This window comes from Juglans regia, chromosome 7, assembly GCF_001411555.2.
Source record: "Juglans regia cultivar Chandler chromosome 7, Walnut 2.0, whole genome shotgun sequence".
NCBI classification, from domain to species: Eukaryota; Viridiplantae; Streptophyta; class Magnoliopsida; order Fagales; family Juglandaceae; genus Juglans; species Juglans regia.
The window spans coordinates 14288051-14309099 of record NC_049907.1 but is presented as its reverse complement, the minus strand read 5'-3'; the positions used below and the strand labels follow the sequence as shown (position 1 = coordinate 14309099).

The following is a 21049-nucleotide window of genomic DNA, read 5'->3' as shown; positions in this document are numbered from 1 at the left end:
AATTTGAAATTCACATGAAAAAATTAATTATTTAGTAATAGAGTTCACTTTTTTTTAAAAGAGTATGCGAGACTTGCACAACTTAAAACTATATCTAACATCATTACTCTTTTATATTTGTACTATTAAGATGTACAAATTTCACGCACTTTCTTTAAAAGAAATATTAAATTTAAAATTCACTTAAAAAATTATTTTCTTAATATGTAACAGATTCCAACTATAAAAAAAAGTGTACAAAATTTACAAACTTTGAAATGGTACATTAATTCTTACCCTGTCCCAATTTTATGATACAAAACTTTGTCTTTTTTCTATAGGTTGATTTGGTTACATAAAATTCTCATTTTATATAATTATTATAATTTTTTTTAAATTCTTATATAAAATATAATAAATAATTTATTTTTTTTAAATTTTTAAATTTTTAAATAAAATAATATTTTAAATTTATATTATAATTACATCTTATTTCAATTAATTGCATAACCAGACAACACCTAAAATTTTTGAAGTTTTAGAAGAAAAAGTTTTACATCTTATTTCAATAAAGAGAACAGAGAAAGAGGAGATTGGAGGGGGAATGCATGCGCGGCGAAGCAGTGATATACTGGTAGGGCGAGAAGTTTCTCTGAAATGGCATCTTCCTCCTCTATGCCGGCAAACACACTCGATCTTTCTCTTTTATTTATTTAATAATTTTGAAATGGAATAGTAGGAAATACCAACAAGCCATGCGGAGAAAAGCGGAGCCTTGCCTTAATATCCTTCGCTCTTACCTCCGCCGTTGCTCCTCCCACCAACTGCAAGACCACCCTTCCTTGCGCTCTCTTCGCGCTCTCCCCTATTTTCCACTCTTTCAACCCTCCCACCACAAAAACCGCGATCGTAGTCAAACTCTCACTCACAGCAAGAGCTATGACTCCAAGTTTGGTTCCTTTGTTAAGCTACTCTCTCCTCATTCTCCAGTTGCTGGTTCCTCCGAACGCTTCGTTCTATTGGGAATGGTTTCTTTGGACGGCCTTCACCGTCATCATTACCATCGGTACTCCTCCCATCGCAGTAAGTTGTCTCTGTCTCTGTCTCTGTTCTTTTTTTTGTTTTTCTTTCTTCTTTCTTGCTTTCCAGACTTAAATTTGCGCAATTAACCTATAAACTTTCATTTAATAAAGATGGGAATTTTCTTTTTCGGTTGCAGATTTTTTTACGAGGGCTAAGCAAGTGAAGGAGATCAACACCGCTGATGAACACAGGTCAAAATCTTGTCTCCTCTTCTGTTCCTGTTTTTTCCTCTATCTTGTCATTCGCGTTTGTGTATCTAGCATCGTATATGTTCATGTTTCTAATTTGGTCAAACTTGGTACTGTTGTATGGAAAATATAACTGATAAGGAAACGTATATTGTATATTGTATTGTGGTATATGTGAATTTAAAAAATGTCAATGGGAATAGTTGGGAAGATGTTGGAAGTACCTACACATAATTTAGCCAGGGTTTAAAGACAGTACAGTTATTGAAAATATGGTGGTAAGGTGAGGTGCTCTGTCAGCAGGCACAGTGTAAGCATGGTGGGCCCATAACCCACAGGTCCTAGAATCAAAATTTGGCTTTGATACTATTTGTAATACCCCAATGGAAGGCCCAAGCTATATGACCTATACTCTAAAAAGAAGGCCCAAGCCATATGACCTATACTCTAAAAAGAAGGCCCAAGCCATATGATCTATACTCTAAAAAGACTAGTCAATGATATAGTTCGAGCCCCATTGGAACCATTATAAAGAGCAAGAACTTCTCCTTTCAAATAATGTGAGATCTCATACCCCACCTACCCTTATCCCTATCATATGGGGTATCATAGTTCAACTAAAAGGTCTTGCCTTTCACTGAGAAAAGAAGGCGTTGCAATTTTATCTTTAGCACGAGTCTAAAGTATCAAATTCAGTGATTCTCAAACTTGGCAAGCATCTATAAATACGTTTTTTTGGATGCTTTGCAGACTCAAACTGTAGATGCAGATATATCAAGTTTCTACATAAAATGTGAGTCCATGTCTATGAAAAAAATGTGGGGAGATTATGACAGAATCAACCTCATTTTTTGACCACTTTTCTATTGTAAGACATTAGATTTTCCTATGGAGATACATTGAGTTTTAGCCCGATTCTACTCCAAGGCCTTTGTCCCTTTCTTTCTATCAATTTATTTTCTTTCTAACCATGTGATCTCAATTGTCTCTCCTCTCTCATGTCTCCTCCTCCAACTTTGTGCTCTCTCTCCTTTGTCTCTTTTCTCATCTCAAAAAATTGCAACCATGACAAGGACTCATAAGAAGGGATTAATTAGAAATCCCAACAATAAAAAGTTTTATATTAAAGAGGTGGATGGGACTAAAGTAGACAACATGAATTTCTAGGCTCCAAAGACTCTAAGAAACCAAAGCCTAAAATTCATATATTAGAGGAAAAAAACCCCCTTACAATGACTCAAAAGGGGCTATCTGTAATAGCCTCAACTAACTTTAGAATTGCTGCCCTTCATCTTTAATAGAACAAAAAAACTTTCATAGAACAAAAGGGGCTATTTGTAATAGCCTCCAGTTAATGTTCTTGTTGACAAAATGATGGCACCCACGTTGGAGGTGAAGGAACTTGATGTATTGCTGAGACTTGCCGCCATCTATTTAAACATCTTGTGACAACAACAATGGAGCTGCTGAGGAGGTATATGATTTGAATGCAAGGGATGGTGGGGGGAAAATATGGGTTTGTTGTTGGTGCCTTGTGAGGAGGAATGTTTAGGGCCTGGTGTATAGTTGGGAACTGTGTCTGGGGAAGATGTTGTCCCCCTGATATCTCTTCCTCCAATAAACAATATAGCTGGTTCATCACTGGATTGGGTTTTGCAAAAAGGTTAATGAGATACAACAGTGTGTGGGGATTCCATGTGGAGGATTTGACGACCAATTCACAACACTACTCACTGCAATTGAGGTGGGTCACTCGCTTGAAACAAAATCAAGATTTAAGAAGAGTAGGGAGTTAAAGCGCCTTACGTGGGCAATCGACTATGATGCAAAGGGAGGTAGTGGAAGTCGAGGGATGACTAGAGGGAGGGCAGGAGTATGAAGCCCTCCTCCGTCGTCGTAGGATCATTCGGGTGGAGAATTAGTCTTGAGGGAAACAAAGGGTTGGGCTAATTACAATGATTTGCTTTGCTTTGCTTTGGGGAGGCGTGTTTTGTCCCAATCGGGCTTGGTGTATATTGGATAGGTTTCTAATTTTTCCCTCTTGGGCGATGTTCATTAGGGGCTCTCTATTATGGGCTTGGTGTTTTCTCTTGTATACACCTAGCGTACTTGGTTACGCCTATTGATATTAATACATTTTTACTTATCAAAAAAAAAAAAAAACTTTGACCGTCCAACTTCGTTAAAAGTCACATGCTAGTCACGTGACATTTAAATAAGTACTTAAGACAATGAAGCATATCATAGTAATAAAAGACTGAGCTCGGGATGGCTAATAAGATGGATAAAATAGACTAGAAAAAATATTTGCTTTAGGCCTAGATCTACATCAATCCCTCTGGTTCAACATAATACTGAACTTTGAAGAGAAAACCTTGGCTGTTTCAGCATATAACACAAGATCAAATTTCTTCAACTCCTCTTTAGCAATCCACGTACTTTCACTAGCTGGCTTGCCCAATGACTTCACCAAGAACCGCCTATACTAAGTGTCTTTCCTTGATATAACATCTTTGAAATCAAGCACATTTTAGTGGGAGAGGCAAATTCCGGTTCTCTCAATATTTCTCCTCTTATTTGCCGACAATACCCTGATCTTTTGTGAGGCCAGCCATGACCATATTCGAGCCTTTAGGGCTTTTCTTCTATGCTTCAAAGCAATTTCTAGATTGAAGGTGAACTTGGCCAAATCAGATGTAGTTCCGGTGGGGCATGTTTATAATGTGGAAAGTATGGCTTCTATCTTGGAATGCAAGATATCTCGTTTGCCAATGAAATATCTTGGCCTTCTGTTGGGTGCCCCATACAAGTCGATATCAATTTGGGATGATGTGTTAGAAAAAAAGGAGCCGAAACTTGCAAGTTGGAAGAGAATGTACATATCCAAAGGTGTCAGTCACAGTTATTAAAAGTACCCTCTCCAATTTACAGACCTACTTCCTAACATTATTTCCACTTCCCTCTAAGGTGGCTTGCGGTATGGAGAAACTTCAGTGGGTTTCCTATGTGGGGGATGAATTATGTGTTTAAATTTCATCTGGTAAATTGGGCCATAGTCTATTCCCCAATTTCAGAAGGAGGTATGAGTATTTGAAATTTGTAGATTTTTAACAAGCCTTTGCTGGGCAAATGGCTATGAAGATATCATCTAGAACGGGGGGTCTTGTGGAGAACTGCCATAGGCTCAAAGTATGATAGAGCATGGGGAGGTTGGTGCTCAACTGAGGTGAGTGGACCATATGGGGTGGGGGCTCTAGAAGCACATCAAAAGAGGATGGACTACATACTTTAGTTATACCCAATTTGAGGTGATTGGTGGGTCTAGAATTAGATTCTGGCATGACATATGATGTGGTGAAAGGGCACTCAAAGAAGCTTATCTAGAATTTTATGGTATAGCAAGAATGAAGTCTCGATTTCAGACCTCCTAGATCAGTCCAACAGCATTCCCCAAGGAAATGTCACATTTTTTAGAGCTGTCCAAGATTGGGAAGTTGACGCATTCTCCGAATTCTATAACCTAGTATACTTTATTCCTATGAGAGGGGAGTTGAAGATAAGCTTTTTTGGCACCTCACTATGAAAGGAAAGTTCATTGTCCACTCATTCTACCAATCTATGAATACGCAAAATGCAAATCCATTCTCGTGGAAGAGTATTTGGAAGACAAAGTCCCCCCTAAAGCCAACATTTTTTGTATGGGCGGTTTCCTTGGGGAAAAGATCCTTACAATAGACCACTAAGGAAATGTGATTTTGTCAAAGTGGTACATAACTGAGGGGTGGATATTTTTGCTTCATTTTTTGATAGTTGTATTCCACCCATTAAGACAAGGTGTTGAGGATAGGCTTTGTTGGGTCTCCTTATGCAGAGGATTTTTCATAGTAAGTTTGTTCTCTATTGCTTTGCCCTCCCATGATGTATTAACTTTCTCATGGAAGAATATTTGGGGGAATAAGTCTCCTTCACAATTTCTTTTTGTTTGGATGACAACTTTAGGGAAGATTCTCAATTTGGACAACCTAAGGAAGTGACTAGTTTTAGTATTTGACTGGTGTTGTATGTGTAAAATGAGTTGGGAGTGTTTTGTGGAATTTTATTTTCAGTTTGTTTTGGGCTACATTTGGTCAAACATTGATGGGTGGTATATCACTTGGTGTGTTGAAAGGCCATGTTGGTAATCTTCATAGTGAAATATTATAGAAAATTATTCCATCTTGTTTGATGTGGTGCATTTGGAGGGAAAGAAACAGTAAAGAGTTTTTAGATTTTGAGTGGATGGTGGAGGATCTTAGAGCTTTCTTCATTAACTTCCTATGTCTTTCGATGTGTGTTCATTTTCGTACTATCTCTAGTGTTTTTAGACTGACCATGGCCTTATCCAATCGTTGAGTGCTCTCTTGCTTTGTTTCAAGCTTTCTCCGGCCTAAAGGAAAATCTTGTGAAGTCTCAAATGGTCCTGGTGGGCTTCGTGTTTAATACCAGAAGCTTGGCAAGTATTTTGGGATGCAAGGTATCTTCTTTGCCTATAAAATACCTTGGTCTTCCCTTGGGGGCAGCTTATAAAGCAAAGGCTATTGGGGATGGTGTGATTGAGAAGATTGAAAGAAGGTTGGCTAGAAAAGGATTTACTTGTCAAAGGGGGAAGAATCACTTGGTTTGAAAGGAACTGCTCGAGTTTTGAAGACCAGGAATGCTCTTTGGATGAACTTAGATGTTTATTTTCCACACCTTATTTCTATGGGCTTCTGATGTTGTCTTCAATGGGGCTAGCTTTCTTGACTTTCTTGTAATTACTTCTAGCCCCTAACTTATAACTAGGTGTTCTTTTCTGTATACCTCCTATGTACTTGGGCTATGCTTATTTATTCAATAAAACTTTATTTACTGACAAAAAAACTATTTTGCTTATCAAAAAAATGTTTTCAGCAACTTCTTGCTCTATTTTTTCCTCTTCCTGTTTATGTGTATCTACTGTATACTCTTGCCTATTTAGCTTGCATCCTCATTGCTTTTTTTAATAAAATTTTAACATATAAAAAAAAGGAAAAAGAAAATAAATCAAGTGGACCCTTTATATATTTGTATACCTCTTGATAGTCACACGGGTGATTCAATCGAGCACCCCACTTATTGATATATCAGTTTTCGTTTGATGCTTGCCTGTAATGTGCAAAGAGCCAACAATTTTAGTACCCCAATCTTTTACAATGTAATCCTTCTCCTTTCATACCTTTTTCATTTGTTTATTCTAGTCAACGAGCAGTCACGACTGCACTGTGGTGCAACCTCCTTGTATTTTCTCTGAAGTTTGGTGTCTGGCTATCAACCTCTAGCCATGTTATGTTGGCTGAAGTTGTGCACTCAGTTGCAGATTTTGCCAATCAGGTACTCTTTCAAGTTATTGTTCAGGACTGTTCTGTATTGAGCATTCTTATTTTTGGCTTGTTGCATTGAATTCAATTCAGTTTATTGATCATTGATTGTGGAAAAGCTATTTAGCCTTCACTTTGTGAGCAAGAGGAATCTAATTATTATTGACTTTGTAGGTACTTCTTGCTTATGGTCTGAGTAGTTCAAGACGTGCACCAGATGCTCTACATCCGTGAGTGTATCATGCATAAGCCACCTGTGCCCACCATTGATAACATCTTAAATTTCCATTATCTCCATCATCAACCAACGTACTCATGCATCTTATAATGAAACAACATGGGTCATTTTCTAGAAGACTTGCAATCCTATAAAAAAATGCCAGTTTTTATTTTTTATTTTTATTGGATCTACTCCTACATTTAAGTATGCCAACCAGAGTATTCAAGCCAATTGGCTGAACAAATTCAGGAGTGTTCTGTTTGAAATTACTGAAGCTGAATGTGTTTATAATAATCTTTTACATGGTTAAATCCGTTTATTTTTTAACCACCCGAAACATTTGTGCACAGAGTGGTCAATGACAACTGTTTTTTCTGTTTTTTTAAAGTTATACTCACCTTTGCACAGGTTCCTTATTGTTCTATATATATATGCTGAAATTATCATTCTTTTGTTTTGCAGTTATGGCTATTCCAAGGAAAGATTTGTTTGGTCTTTGATATCTGCTGTCGGTATCTTTTGTCTTGGTTCTGGAGCTACAATTGTTCATGGCTTTCAAAACTTATGGACTTCACAGGTACTTGTCCTAGTGAATCTTTACTCCTGAACTTTTCTGTCTACATAAATATTCTCTGTTCTAAATTCCCCTTTTTTAGCTGTTGCCTTGGTGAATGCATTTGAATTATATTAATAAATGTGCCTTCTTCAGCCCCCTGAACATATTTTGTATGCAGCTCTAGTGATTGGTGGTTCTTTTGTCATTGAAGGTACTCATAGCATTACAATTTTACATGTAGTTTACATTATTCCTCAATCCTGCTTAACATAAATAATTCTTTTCTTTAGGTGCTTCTCTGATTGTTGCCATACAAGCTGTCAAGAAAGGTGCAGCTGCAGAGGGAATGAAAGTGAGAGACTACATCTGGCGGGGTCATGATCCTACATCTGTTGCAGTCATGACAGAGGTTATCTACTGTGCCTTTTTGATCTATTCCTGTAACAAGTTGAAACTTTCACTTTTCTTTTCAAGAATAAATATGAAGTATGAGGAGATTATAATGGAAAGATAATTACCAAAGCAAGACTATAAAAAGCAGTAGAAAGATTTGGTCTATGCCAAGAGAGAACAATGGACTGTTAAATGGGGTTGTTATTGATCCAAAATCTCTATTCTGATCCATATATGATAGGACAACAGCTTTTTGGAATGTTTCTTGTACTTATTTCTTACATTTTCATGATTTGTTAAATTCATGATCGTAATTTGTTTGGTGAAATTTCTTTTGAGGTTCTCCTTTTACCAAGTTAATAAAAGAGAGAATGTTTACATAGATATCTTTATTGTTGAAAACTGGCTGAACTTTGCAAACTGTGAAGGGTTACTACACCAGTTATCCCAAAATATGATGGTTATGTGACTTCATTTGATTTTAGGGTTCTTACTTATCAAAAAAAAAAAAACGTTCTTGATTTTAGGGCAAGAATATCTGTTAGACTATATTAGACCACTTTTTTTTTTTGATTGGCATCGGGTGTCCAAGAACAAAGTCCCGATTAATCTCGGGGGTGCACAGGCCCTCGGCAAGGAGTTTCATGCAAGTGCACCTCGGGTAATTCAAGGGAAGTTCCCCCAGCCCAATGGCCTCTAGAAATTGTTTGCACCCAAGAAGATTTGAACCTTATACCTGGAGGGAGCATACCACCAAGACCAAGACTTTTACCACTTGAGCCAACTCCTAGGGGTTCAAATTAGACCACTTTCATACTGGTCTTATTACATAATCAACGCTTAATAACCCCAAGGGGTTGGCCCATGCGGTGAAAGCCTTGGTCTTGGTGTAAACTCCCTTCAAGGTCCAAGGCTCAACACTTTATGGGTGCAAACAATCCTTTGGGGCCACACCCCTTGGTGAAAAGCCAGCGATTTAACCAGTTCCGTGTAGAGAAACTTCCGAGGGTGCAGTGCACGGGACCGGAGTTTACTCTGCAGGGGTGGGTCTGAAGGGCCCTGCCTTGGAGAGGTTCCCCGACATAAAAAAAAAAAAACATCAACGCTTAATAATCTAAACATGTGACTTAAATTGCTTTACCTTATAGAGAAGCCCATGAAAAAAAAAAACAAAATAAAAATCATGGAAAAGAAAATTGATTACAGCCATTGATCTTGAGCACATCTTTCTCAGCCCCACATCGCAATAGTTTATATTTGGATAGAGAGACGTATTCTCCTTATTTTGGCTGCTATTATTATTGTCCACGTATTTATTTTCTTGTCAGTTCCATCAATCAATTCCTATAATTATTTTATGAGTTTCAGAAAAGGTATAAGATCCAAAAGAAAGATATATGAACCAGGTATTATGTTTAGTGTTGGACCAAATGGCGTCTCTTTTTCCATCAGCAAGTGGTGGGGGATAAGGCCATTGGTTCAACCTTATCCAACTGTGTGACTTAGTATGATTCAGAGTTCATAAAAGCTGGTTTTCTAATGACGTGACCAAGATCTTAGAAACCTTGACACTGGATGAAACAACTAAATATATGCCATGCTTTTCTCTCATAATTGGAGAGAGAGAGAGAGAGAGAGAGAGAGAGAGAGGATATAAATGCCATCGTTTTTGTTGCATTAGGGATGAGATGAGCGCTTTTGTTTCTTGCTATGATGTAGGAGTGTGAAAGAAAAGCAAAGAAAGTCAATATCTATCTTTTCTAGCTGGCTTAGGAAAAAGTGAGTTATAGTTGAGCTTTGTTAAGACTCTATTTGAATCAACTGGTGTGGTAGTAGAGTGGCTAGATCTTTAGATTTGAGAAATGAGCTGGGCTTGAGAAGGATTTTGGTCATCATATGCTGGAGGCTGTGGCTATCACATTATTGATTGTGATGATCTGTGTGCGCTGAAAATGGGTTGAAATTGTGTAACACCCCGTACCTCTAGGATTTTAAAAGCAAGAGGAACTGAGTGCTACTAACCTTAAAATCATTTTCCTAGCGCTAGGTATAAACGATTCCATCATCACAGTCATAAAACCAAAAGTACTTTATTAAAAGAAAACATCCCAAAAAAGGTTTTCAATAGCACTTATTGAAAAAGAGTCTAAAATCATGTGCTACAATAGGTCCAATAATCACAAGAAATGTACTATTAAGGCGTACTACAAAATTTTGTTAATTTTGCTCCTTTCCCTTGGAAGAACATTTGGAGGTCTTGTGTACCTTCTAAAATAGCCTTTTTTGTATGGAGTGCAGCTCTTGGGAAGATCTTGACTATAGATAATTTGAGAAAGAGGGGATGTGTAGTGATGGAGTGGTGCTATATGTGCAAAAAGAACGGAGAATTTGTGGACCACGTCTTACTGCATTGTGAGGTAACAAGGTTGTTGTGGGACGAGATTTTTCAAAGGGTCGATGTTGCTTGGGTCATGCCTTTGAGGGTGGTGGATTTGTTGGGTTGTTGGAGGAAAATGCAAGGTTGTCCTCAAGTGGCTGCAGTGTGGAAGATAATCCCGTTGTGCATCATGTGGTGTATTTGGTCGGAAAGGAATGCTCGATATTTTGAAGATAAGGAGCGCACAATGACGGAGCTGAGTAATTTTTTTATTCACACCTACTGCTTTGGTTTTCAGCCATTGTGTTAAATGGGAACAATGTTCATGACTTCTTGTCTTTAATTTATCGTTCTAAGAATGTATTTAGGTGTTCTTTTGTATACTTTCTGTATACACGGGCTATGCCTATTCATTCATATCAATAATATTTATCTCTTACTTATAAAAAAAAAAAAATCATGTGCTACAATAAATTAGTTCTGAAAATAAAGCGAATATCAAAACCCAAAATCCTCAAGCCTCGGTCTTGCCCCCTTGGGCCATATCCTACCCTGCACCATGCTTATAAACACCATCACTTGAGGCAGGCACAAATAAAAATAAAAATGAGTCAAATACTCAGTAAGAACTAAATCATACAGTAAACGTAATAACAATGTATGTTTTCAATCAAGCATCAAACATCTCAGTCATCATCATCATAATACAATATGTGTTATGGTTAGTGAACCTTACGGTCTTGGCTTTACTTGGGGCTAGCAGGTAAGAACCTAGCCCTCCGCGGGAATGTGCATCACTAGGTGTATCGCCAGTGACTCATTCCGGCATTGCAATCCACCCCTTAACCTCATGGTATCGTCTTCACTATCATGACCAATTCATTTATTTCATTAACAGTCAGACATGCAATTGTTCCTTTTATTTCTTTTCTTTTCATTTAGCCTTTCCTTATCTCTCATTCATTTAAAATATTTAGTCGTACTATATACATATCAGACAACCAAGAATTGTACATTTCACATATCACACGCATGACATTAATAATAAGAGTTCATGTAACATGGGCTGCTAAGAAAAGTCTATGCATATGTACTTGTAAACATGTACATATCTATACAGTTATAAAATATGAGCTTAATGCACGTGTCACAAATCGTCAAATGGCACTTATATTCAATCATATGGCCGGGTAAGCATTTTCTCACATGTAATAAAATGTGAATATAAATCATGCAACTACACCTAAAGAGGCTTCTCGTTACATTTAAAACCCTCCTAACTCAACCCTAATTACCCATGTGACTTAAAACCTATTTCCTTGTGGCTTGCTCTCTTCGTTTATTCATCATATAAAAGTATACCTAGAAAGGAGAGGTCCAAGGCTGCGACAATGAGGTGAAGCCGAGAGTTGCAATTGGTCATGAACTCCCTGTTTTGGTCTACAAAAATGGAGTTGTTTTCAACAACTGGAAATGTGGTGAGGGCAATGTGTGAGGTTGGACCAGAGTTAGGGAGGGATTGGAGGCTCACTTAGTGGCTTGCTGGAGTCCTCACGGTGGTTGACAGTGGTTGGACTAGGGAGAAAGTGTTGTGCACTACGGTTTTTACCGTTTGGTGTGTTATTGTGTGGTTGGTAATGAATTGGGCATAGTGTTTTGAGAATCCTTACGATGGTGTGGCTGGAGAGGGTGGTGCTCTAGAGGAGAGATGGTGGCTTAAGTTGGGCTCATGGTGGTTGAAACAAAATAAGAATAGAGGCTAGTCATTATACGTTCGTGCGGTGCGAACAAAATAAACACTCACCTGTCGTCAGTGGCTGTGCAGGGAGGAGCAGGTGGCAGTGCCGGTGGCTCGTTGACTTGCTGGAGGGGGACCTATGGGCTGCAGCAAAACCCTAGGAGCTAGGGTGCGTTTACATGATGCATGAAGATGCATATTTATGTACACAGGTCTGCTATATACATGAAGTCAAATGGGTTGTGGGTTAATAATCGGGTCATGCATATTGTTAGGTCCATCACAAGGGTCTTGGGTTGGATTGGGTCATAGGTCAGGGGCTTTATCTTGGGTCCTTGTTTTAGACATGAGCTTGGGTCATTACCCTAATACTAACCCATCTCAAAGCTAACTTCCAGCCCAATAACTTTAAAGCCTAAAATTTTCGAAGGTCCCCTTCAACCTCTTTCTAATTAACCTCAATACAATAAATTAAAGCCTAATAACATTAACATAAGATAAAATAATAATAATAACAATAGCATTTGAGTGGGAAATTGACATTTACATATTTCTTCCATCTTGTGTATAATTATAGAGTGAATGGAGGAGCTGATACGATGATGTGGTCACCGTCTAGGACGGGAAGATTTACTGTACGGTCGTACTATAAGTCCCTAATGAAACATTCTACAAGAGCGTTCCTATGGAAGAACATTTCAAAGACTAAGGCCCCTCTAAAAGTTTCTTTTATTGTATTTACAACTTCACTAGGGAAGATTCTCACCTTAGGCCTCTAGGGCAATTATCAGATTGCAGCTATGGAAGATGATTCTCATCTGTCCATGGTGGGTGCATATGGATGGAGAGGAATGGTCGCAACTTTGAGGATCATGAACGGACAATGGACGAGCTTAGAACTTTTTTTCTTCGAACTTTATTCCATTGGTCAATTGTAATAGACTTGAACGGCATGAACGTATATGATTTCCTTGTATCTTTAGACACCCATGCATAGGTGTTGCTTTTGTATATGTCCTGTGTACTTGGCTTTGTATTTTTTTAATAAAACTCGTATTTACCGATAAAAAAAATAGGGAAATTGTGGACCATTTATTGTTGCATTGTGAGGTGGCCAGGCGTTTAGGGGGTGGTATTTTCAATCGGACCAAAGAGGTATGAGTTATGCCTAGAAGGGTAGTAGAGTCGTTTGGGTGTTGGAAGGATCTTCGGGGTAATAAACATGTTGCTTGGATTTGGAAAATGATTCCTCATTGTATTTTGTGGTGCTTTTGGATGGAGAGGAATGGTAGGTGTTTTGAAGATTGGGAGTTCTTGGAAGAGCTGAAAAGATTCTTCTACAATGGGTCTAAGACTTCTTGGATTTGATTATTCTACAATGGGTCTAAGGGCAGGTTTGGGGGGTGAGATGAGAATTTTGTGTTTTGTTTTGAAGTTTAAAATATTATGTTTTAATATTATTATTGTTTTGGAATTTGAAAAAAGTGTATTGGGATTTAAAAAATGTGTATTGGGATTTGAAAAAGTTGAATTGTTTATTATATTTTGTATGGAGATTTGAAAAAAGTGTAATGATGAGATGAGAATTTTGTGTTTTGTCTTGTGTCCCAAACCTGCCCTAAGACTTCTTGGATTCTCTTTGTACACGTAGCATTTTCTCTCCGTACGCTTAACGTTTCAATGGTGGTTATGGGCATTTGACGGCGAGATTTGATTGAGTAGGCAGGAAGATGGGTCTTTCGAAACTGGTAGTAATCGAATCAAAGGTATCTGAGGTGATAAGGGATGGTAGATATCTACACATTAATGAGAGGAGCTGGAGAGTTGTGAAAGGTATGAGCTTGGGTTAGCCACGACACTCTGGTTCACCAAAGCATTGGAGGACTGTGTGAAGGTTGAAATTTGAAAAAAGTATAAATGCCACTTTTATTGCACTTATTCCCAAGAAGGTGGGGGCATTGGAGGTTAAGGATTATTGGCCTATTAGTCTTGTGAATGGGGTGTATAAGATTATTTCCAAGGTGCTTGCAAATCGATTGCAAGGAGTTTTGGGGCTGATCGTTACAAAACTCAAAATGCCTTTGCACGGGAAAGACAGATCTTGGACTCAATACTCATTGCTAATGAATGCTTAAATAGTAGATAAAATTTGGCAATTTGGGTCTCTTGCATAAATTGGACATGGATAAAGCTTACAATCATGCCAATTGGAATTTTTTGTTGTATTTGCTTGGGAGGTGTGGTTTTGGGGAGAGGTGGTGCACATGGATTTGGTGGTGCATATTGACGGCACGGTTCTCAAATATAGTGAATGGTTGCCCAATTGGTTTTTTTAACAGCTCCCAAGGTCTAAGGCAAGAGGATCCCTTGTCCCCCACTTCTCTTCGTCATAGTGATGGAGGTGTGTGGCAGAATGATTTTAGTGATGGTTAACAGGGGTTCTTGGCTGGATTTTTGGTTAGTGATATACATCGAGGTACTATTCACATTTATCATTTGTTGTTTGCATATGACACTTATTTTTTGCGGGGCCGATCTAAACCAAATTCAAGCACTAAGGGCATTTCTACTTTGCTTTGAGGCGGTATCTGGATTGAAAGTGAATTTATCCAAGTCAGAGTTAGTTCCAATTGGCAACATTCATCACATCCTTGGTTGTAAGGTCTCCTCCCTCCCTATGAATTATCTTGGCCTTCCCTTGGGGGCCGTCTCCAGGGCTAAAACTATTTGGGATGTAGTAATTGAGAAGATAGAATGAAGATTGGCATGTTGGAAGAGATTGTATCTATTGTAAGGTGGAATGATTACTAATCAAAAGTACTATTTCCAATCTACCTACATATTTCTTATCATTGTTTCCAATTCCTGCAAGTGTGGCGACACGTATTGAGAAACTGCAGCGTGATTTCCTTTGGAGTGGACTTGGGGATAATTCAAATTCCATCTGGTCAAGTGGGATAAGGTATGCTCCCCAATCTCTTCTGACGGTTTGAGAATTAGAAATCTGAGGGTGTTCAACAGGGCTCTACTTGGGAAATGGTTATGCGATATATACGGAACATGAAGCTTTATGGAAGTTGGTAATCGACTACAAATATGGAGGTTTTTTTTTTGGGGGGGGGGGGTTGGTGCTCTAGGGAGGTAAGTGGGGTTTATGGAGTGGGTATGTGGAAGCACATCATACGAGGGTGGGAAGTGTTTGTCCGTCATACCAAAATCGTGATGGGAGATGGCACAAAAATTAAATTCTGGCATGACATATGCTGTGGAGATAGCGCTCTTAAGCACTCATTCCCTACAATGTTCATACTTGGCGCATGAGAAAGAAGCTTCAATGATGGACCTCATGGAGATGGATTGTGACTTATTTCAGTGGAATGTGAGCTTCATTAGGGCAGCCCAAGATTGGGAAGTTAGCAATTTTGTAAATTTTTTCCAACTCCTATACTCCATGAGACAGAGGACCCAACAAGTTGATGCGTTGTGGTGGAAACCTGGCAGAAAAGGTATATTTTCAGTTCGTTCATTCTATAAGGCCCTCACACAACTGCAGAATAATCACTTTCCATGGAGAAGAATTAGGAGAAACAAGGCCCCTCCTAGGGCGGCATTTTTTGCATGAACAACATCTCTAGGAAAGATCGTGACAATGGATAATCTACGGAGATGCGGGGTGATAGTGGTGGAATGGTGTTACATGTGTAAACAAAGTGGTGAGACAGTGGACCATTTTCTACTACATTGTGAGATTGCTAGAGCGTTATGGATTGATGTATTCAGACGGGTAGAATTAGCCTGGGTTATGCCTGCAACAGTGGTTGAACTTCTGGCATGTTGGTCGAATATGGGCGGTATTCCACAAATCTTAGTTGTGTGGAAGGTGATTCCTATATGTATTTTTTGGTGCATTTGGCAGGAGCGCAATGACCGGGCCTTCGAAGACAGAGAGAGATCATTGGAGGAGATTAGATCATTGTTTTTTAGAACTCTGTTTCTTTGGGCCAAAGTTGTAGATTTTAACAGCCTAGATTTTCATGATTTTCTTATTTCTCTCTCTTCTTCTTAAATAGGTGTTAACTCTTGTATTTCCCCTGTGTACCTGGGCTAAGCTTATTCTCATTAATATAATACAATCGTTTACCTATAAAAAAAAGATTCATCTACAACACTCTTTTCTCTTGGGCTTCGGTCCTTGATTGTAATGGGGATGGTTTTCACAATTTACTTGTATCCATTTCTAGTTCATAGATGATGCTAGGTGTAAACCCCAAGGGGTTGGCCCAAGTGGTGAAGGTCTTGGTCTTGGAGTATCACTCCCTTCAAGGTCCAAGGTTCAACACCTCATGGGTGCAAACAATCTTTTGGGGCCACACCCCTTGGTGAAAAGACAGTGATTTAACCAATTCCGTCTAGAGAAACTTTAAAGGGTGCGATGCACGGGCCCTGCCTTGGAGTGGTTCCCCGACAAAAAAAAAAAGATGATGCTAGGTGTAATCTGTGTATACTTCGTGTATACTTGGGCTATGCCTCTTTCCAATCAATAAAACTTTATTCTTATAAAAAAAAAGTCTTCTGAATAACCCATACCTAATTGTCCTTGTTGTGAAAGTGGCCCCCCAATTGATGAGCCTTCTTTATGACATTGCCTTGTGATATCCTAGGGAGCAACATATGTCATATATAGGGTATGTTTTGGTTAGGAAAATATCGAGAATTCTTTAGAAAAGTTTGAGATATAGTTATTATTGGGTTTTGTGAAAGATTTGAGAATTGTTTGAATAAAAATTTGTTAAGATATGATGTTTATTGGGTTTGGTGAAAAGTGGGTAGGTAGATGAAAAGTTGTTTGGTTATAATTTTTTTATGACTTTGTTTTTAGTTTTTGTAAAAATCATTTTGGTTTTTTATTTTTCGCTGAAATCTATGGCAAAGTTTTTGAAGAAATAGTTTTGATTTAAAGATGTTTTGATTGAAGTTGAAAACATTTTTAACTGATTTGAACTTGGGTTCAACCTGTGCTAAGCGGTAATATTGTCAGTGGCACCCCTATGGGGTCAGCTGACAAGGGATTTGGGGTCAGTTGCACCTCAAGCTGTCCCCCACTCCAATTTTTCCAACACTATAGCATGGCTCATCAATTTTGGATTGGGTTTAGCAAACTATGGATGTGCATGGGCTTGAGCTGGTCACATAACCACTGTATATTTAACAGCCTGTGATAGAAAGAATTTGTTATGGGAGTAGTTAAGTTTGCGTAGTTTAGAGCAGCATTTTCTCTATTCTCTGTCTGCCTGGTAATGTATCACTTGTGTTTTAAAGATAAAAAAAAAAAAGGATCAAAAGGTTATCAACTATTTTCTCTAATTTCCCTCTCACTTCCCCTCACAGCCAAAAGGAAAAGAATTCTAAGAAAGAAAGGAGAAAAGAAAGAAAAAGCAATAAGTGACCTTAGCTTTTGGGGCTTTGCTTAAACTTTCATGCATGAGTCGCTCTTTCGGGCTAACAGGCACATACACCTTGTGTTAGCCTTGAGGTAGTTGTTCCATGCAGTGCTTTAAGAAATAAAATTTTAGTCATTGTTGAGAGGCATGGCTTCAACCCCAAGACTCTGAAGCCATTTATCTTCGTTGATTTGTAGACCAAGATTTTCTTATTTCACATATCCATTGAAGTGAATGTCAAGGCAATGCAGCTTTGGAGTGGTTTGAAAGAAGTGGTAGTACTTTTTTGTTTTTTGCAAAATGGAAGAAGTTTCAAGTTTCATTTTAATTCTGAATTTACTAGCGTTCTCCCATCCAGTTCTTTTGTTTTCATTCATATTTATTTATTTATTTATAAATTCCCATAAGGGTATGAACAGAACGTCACTTGTCTTGATCTGAAGCACATTTTTATTCCATACCTCATCTTTCTAGTTCTCTATCATGTTTTCTACCTCTTTGTTTTACTTTTCCTGTCTATGCTGATATACACATTATTTCCCTTGGTGCAACTATCATCTAAAAATGAGATCTGATTTGTGGTGATTACTCTGCATGGCTAATATTCTTCTCGAGAAGTGCGGTATGGCTTATATTGCTCAACTATATGATATCCCTTAGTAAATGACTTCAAATATGCAGGATGGTGCTGCAGTTACTGGCCTTGCCATTGCAGGAGCATCATTGATTGCAGTGAATACCACAGGAAATGCTATCTATGACCCCATAGGTTCAATAATAGTTGGCAACCTACTTGGATTGGTATGATGCTTCTCTCTCAACAACGTATTCTTTAAGTACGAGCTTGAATTGGTTTTGGGTACACTTACCCTCTTATTAATGTTTGTTCAAGGTTTTCTTTACACCATTGCATGAGTTATTCTAGTATAGCACCTAGGACTTGAGCATTGACTCGACGCATTGTCTCCATACCTTGTTACCCTAAAATATCGAGGGCACCTTGCCTTCTCCACCCCTAGGACCAACAAAGGGATCTAATGAGTATTTACCTATTTCTCTTTGATTATGCCTTAACTTGACCTAGGCCATACTTGGTCTTTGTGATTATGGGGGAACCCCTAGGTCTCCAAACATCAGATTCTTATCTCATTTCTCAGGACACTGGAAGCTTTTACAAATAACTTCTTATTATTATTTACTACTACTTCTACCATTACTACTAACAGAAATATAAAAAAAAAAATAATAAGAGCAGATGTTTAGTCTTGAAGGCAACAAAAAATGTGTGGGGTTTATGTTTGATTTGGATTGAAAATATTTGAAAAGATTCATATGATATGGAATTTTTTTCTTTGTTTCTATTCGTCTAGCCCTGCTTCTCCAAAAGTAAGCACTCATGGGTTCCTTCCATGTCACGCCCCGTACCTGGGGGTGAATCCTTCTAACCATATGTAACAAGAACTGAATAAAATTCTCAATAAAGTATCATGAACATCTCACCAAAAATTCTCACAGTGAAAAATAAATTCAACACTAATAAAACGTTGAATAAAGCTACTTGTCCTGACAAATGGGTCGTGACATGTTTTTTTTTTTTTTCTCTTAAGGAAGTCTTTTTGAATGATGTTGTGAATTTGTTTTTTTAAAAAAATGTGCAAGGGTATACAAAAAAAGAATGAAAAAAAGGGCCAAATGGCCTTATTGAGACCCATCCTCGGGCTACACCCTTGGTGGGTGTAGCACGACTCTAAAATGTTCCTCTTAAATCTGGCAAATAACCTAATGCCAATTGCATAAGCCAATTGCAGAAAACAAACCATATCCCAAAAATAACAGCGGTATTTCATAAGCATTTAATAATAATAGTATTAGACAAAAAGACCTCAGGCATAAGCATAATTGAAACAAAGGCCATGTTTACCCTGCGGCAGAGTTGTGCATCTCGGTGGTCAACCGAGCTGGAACAAAAAGTGGAATCTTTCCCCTATTAAGCTTGACGAGCTATGCTTGCACTCAGGAATGACCCACACAGAAAACCACTATCTCCAAAGTGGATGCACTCAAAAATAGAAACAAAGATGTCAGTACCAACATAATTATAGAGGCCACATTTTATACCCGTGGCGAGGCCAGAAACAGAAGCAGAACCATACTGTTATGCCTTAGAATTTTCAGATACAACATAATAACAGAAACATTGTACTATACAGATCATATCTTTTAATCACATAAACATTTCAGAAGTCATATTCACATTTTCCAAGTTGAGTGAAATCAGTTGAAATTAGTACAATCTATAAATAATAGAAATAACCTAGCACCTCTAAAAAGAAATGAGACGAAACATACTAATAGCACCATGACAATAACCCCACGATTCCAATTCTTTTAACCCAATTACTACCTCTTGTTTGTGGAAGGAAAGAGTAAGATTCCACTATTTCGAAAATAAGGTTACAGGCCCCTCTTTATATAGATGATAATGCTCATCTATTTTAGGGATATTTACAGCTAATCTAGAAAGGAAATCAGAACTACCTAAAACTGAAAGCTATAAAACGGGAAACTTATATCTACAGATTTGGTAACAGACTACCAAATCTCCTAAAATCATGGGATAAGAAAAACTGATCTGTTAGCTGTAGATCTCCTAGATATTAGCCCCTAATATTGCTAACAGATCCTTAAACATAAATCTCTCTATAATTCTACACTCCCCCTCAAGCTGGGCGGTAAATATTAATTAACCCCAGCTTGGAACTCAGATCATCAAACACCTTTCTCGATAGAGCCTTGGTAAGGATGTCTGTTGTCTGAAGACATGTAGGCACGTACAACATCTTGATTATTCCTTCCTCTATCTTCTCCTTTATAAAATGTCGATCAATTTCCACATGTTTTGTTCTATCATGATGAACTGGATTTTTGGCAATGCTGATTGCTGATTGCTGATTGATTATCACAGAACATTTTCATAGGTTCTTCATCTGAAATTTTTAATTCCTTTAGCACCCTTTTTAACCAAATTCCCTCACAAATACCGTGTGCCATTGCCCGGAATTCAGCTTCTGCACTGCTTCTTGACACCACTGACTGCTTCTTACTTCTCCAAGTGACCAAATTTCCCTACACAAAAGTGTAATATCCTGAAGTTGATCTTCGGTCTTGTACTGATCCTGCCCAATCTGCATCGCTGAACACTTCAATATCTCTTCTTTGGTTCTTCTCAAAAAATAATCCTCTACCTGGTGTTAGTTTCAGGTATCTCAGGATTCTATACACAGCTTCCATGCGTTCTTCATTTGGATTGTTCATGAACTGACTTACCATGCTAAAAGCAAATCCAATGTCTGGTCGTGTGTGAGATAGGTATTTTAGTTTACCTACTAATCTTTGGTATCTTCCTTTGTCCACGGGTGCACAATTTTCCTTAGCTCCTAGTTTGATAGTTGGATCCATAGGAGTATCTACCGGCTTACACCCGAGCATTCCAGTCTCTTTTAAGAGATTTAGGACACATTTTCTCTGTGAGACAGAGATTCCCTTTCTTGACCTTGCAATCTCCATACCTAGGAAATATTTAAGATTCCCAAGGTCCTTGATTTCAAATTCTGCAGCTAGTAAACTTTTGATGGTGCAGATTTCCTCTTCTTAGTCTCCTGTTAGGATTATGTCATCCACATACACTATGAGGACGGC

General features: G+C 38.1%; 1 protein-coding gene across 2 annotated transcripts in view; it reads left to right on the top strand.

Annotated features, from left to right (window-relative positions):
• Positions 1 to 539: 539 nt before the first annotated feature.
• The window catches only part of LOC108990780 (metal tolerance protein C4), a 34026-nt gene continuing 13516 nt past the window's right edge, over positions 540 to 21049 (top strand). Inside the window, exons 1-8 of one of the 2 annotated variants that reach the window (XM_035691919.1) lie at positions 540 to 1062; positions 1199 to 1253; positions 6506 to 6638; positions 6800 to 6855; positions 7308 to 7422; positions 7555 to 7612; positions 7692 to 7810; positions 18032 to 18151. In XM_035691919.1, coding sequence (XP_035547812.1) covers positions 735 to 1062; positions 1199 to 1253; positions 6506 to 6638; positions 6800 to 6855; positions 7308 to 7422; positions 7555 to 7612; positions 7692 to 7810; positions 18032 to 18151 — 984 coding nt within the window. In that variant the 5' untranslated portion in view covers positions 540 to 734. Of the gene's footprint in view, positions 1063 to 1198; positions 1254 to 5658; positions 6040 to 6505; positions 6639 to 6799; positions 6856 to 7307; positions 7423 to 7554; positions 7613 to 7691; positions 7811 to 18031; positions 18152 to 21049 lie in introns of those variants that run through there. The other variant, XM_035691920.1, reaches the window with a different exon arrangement.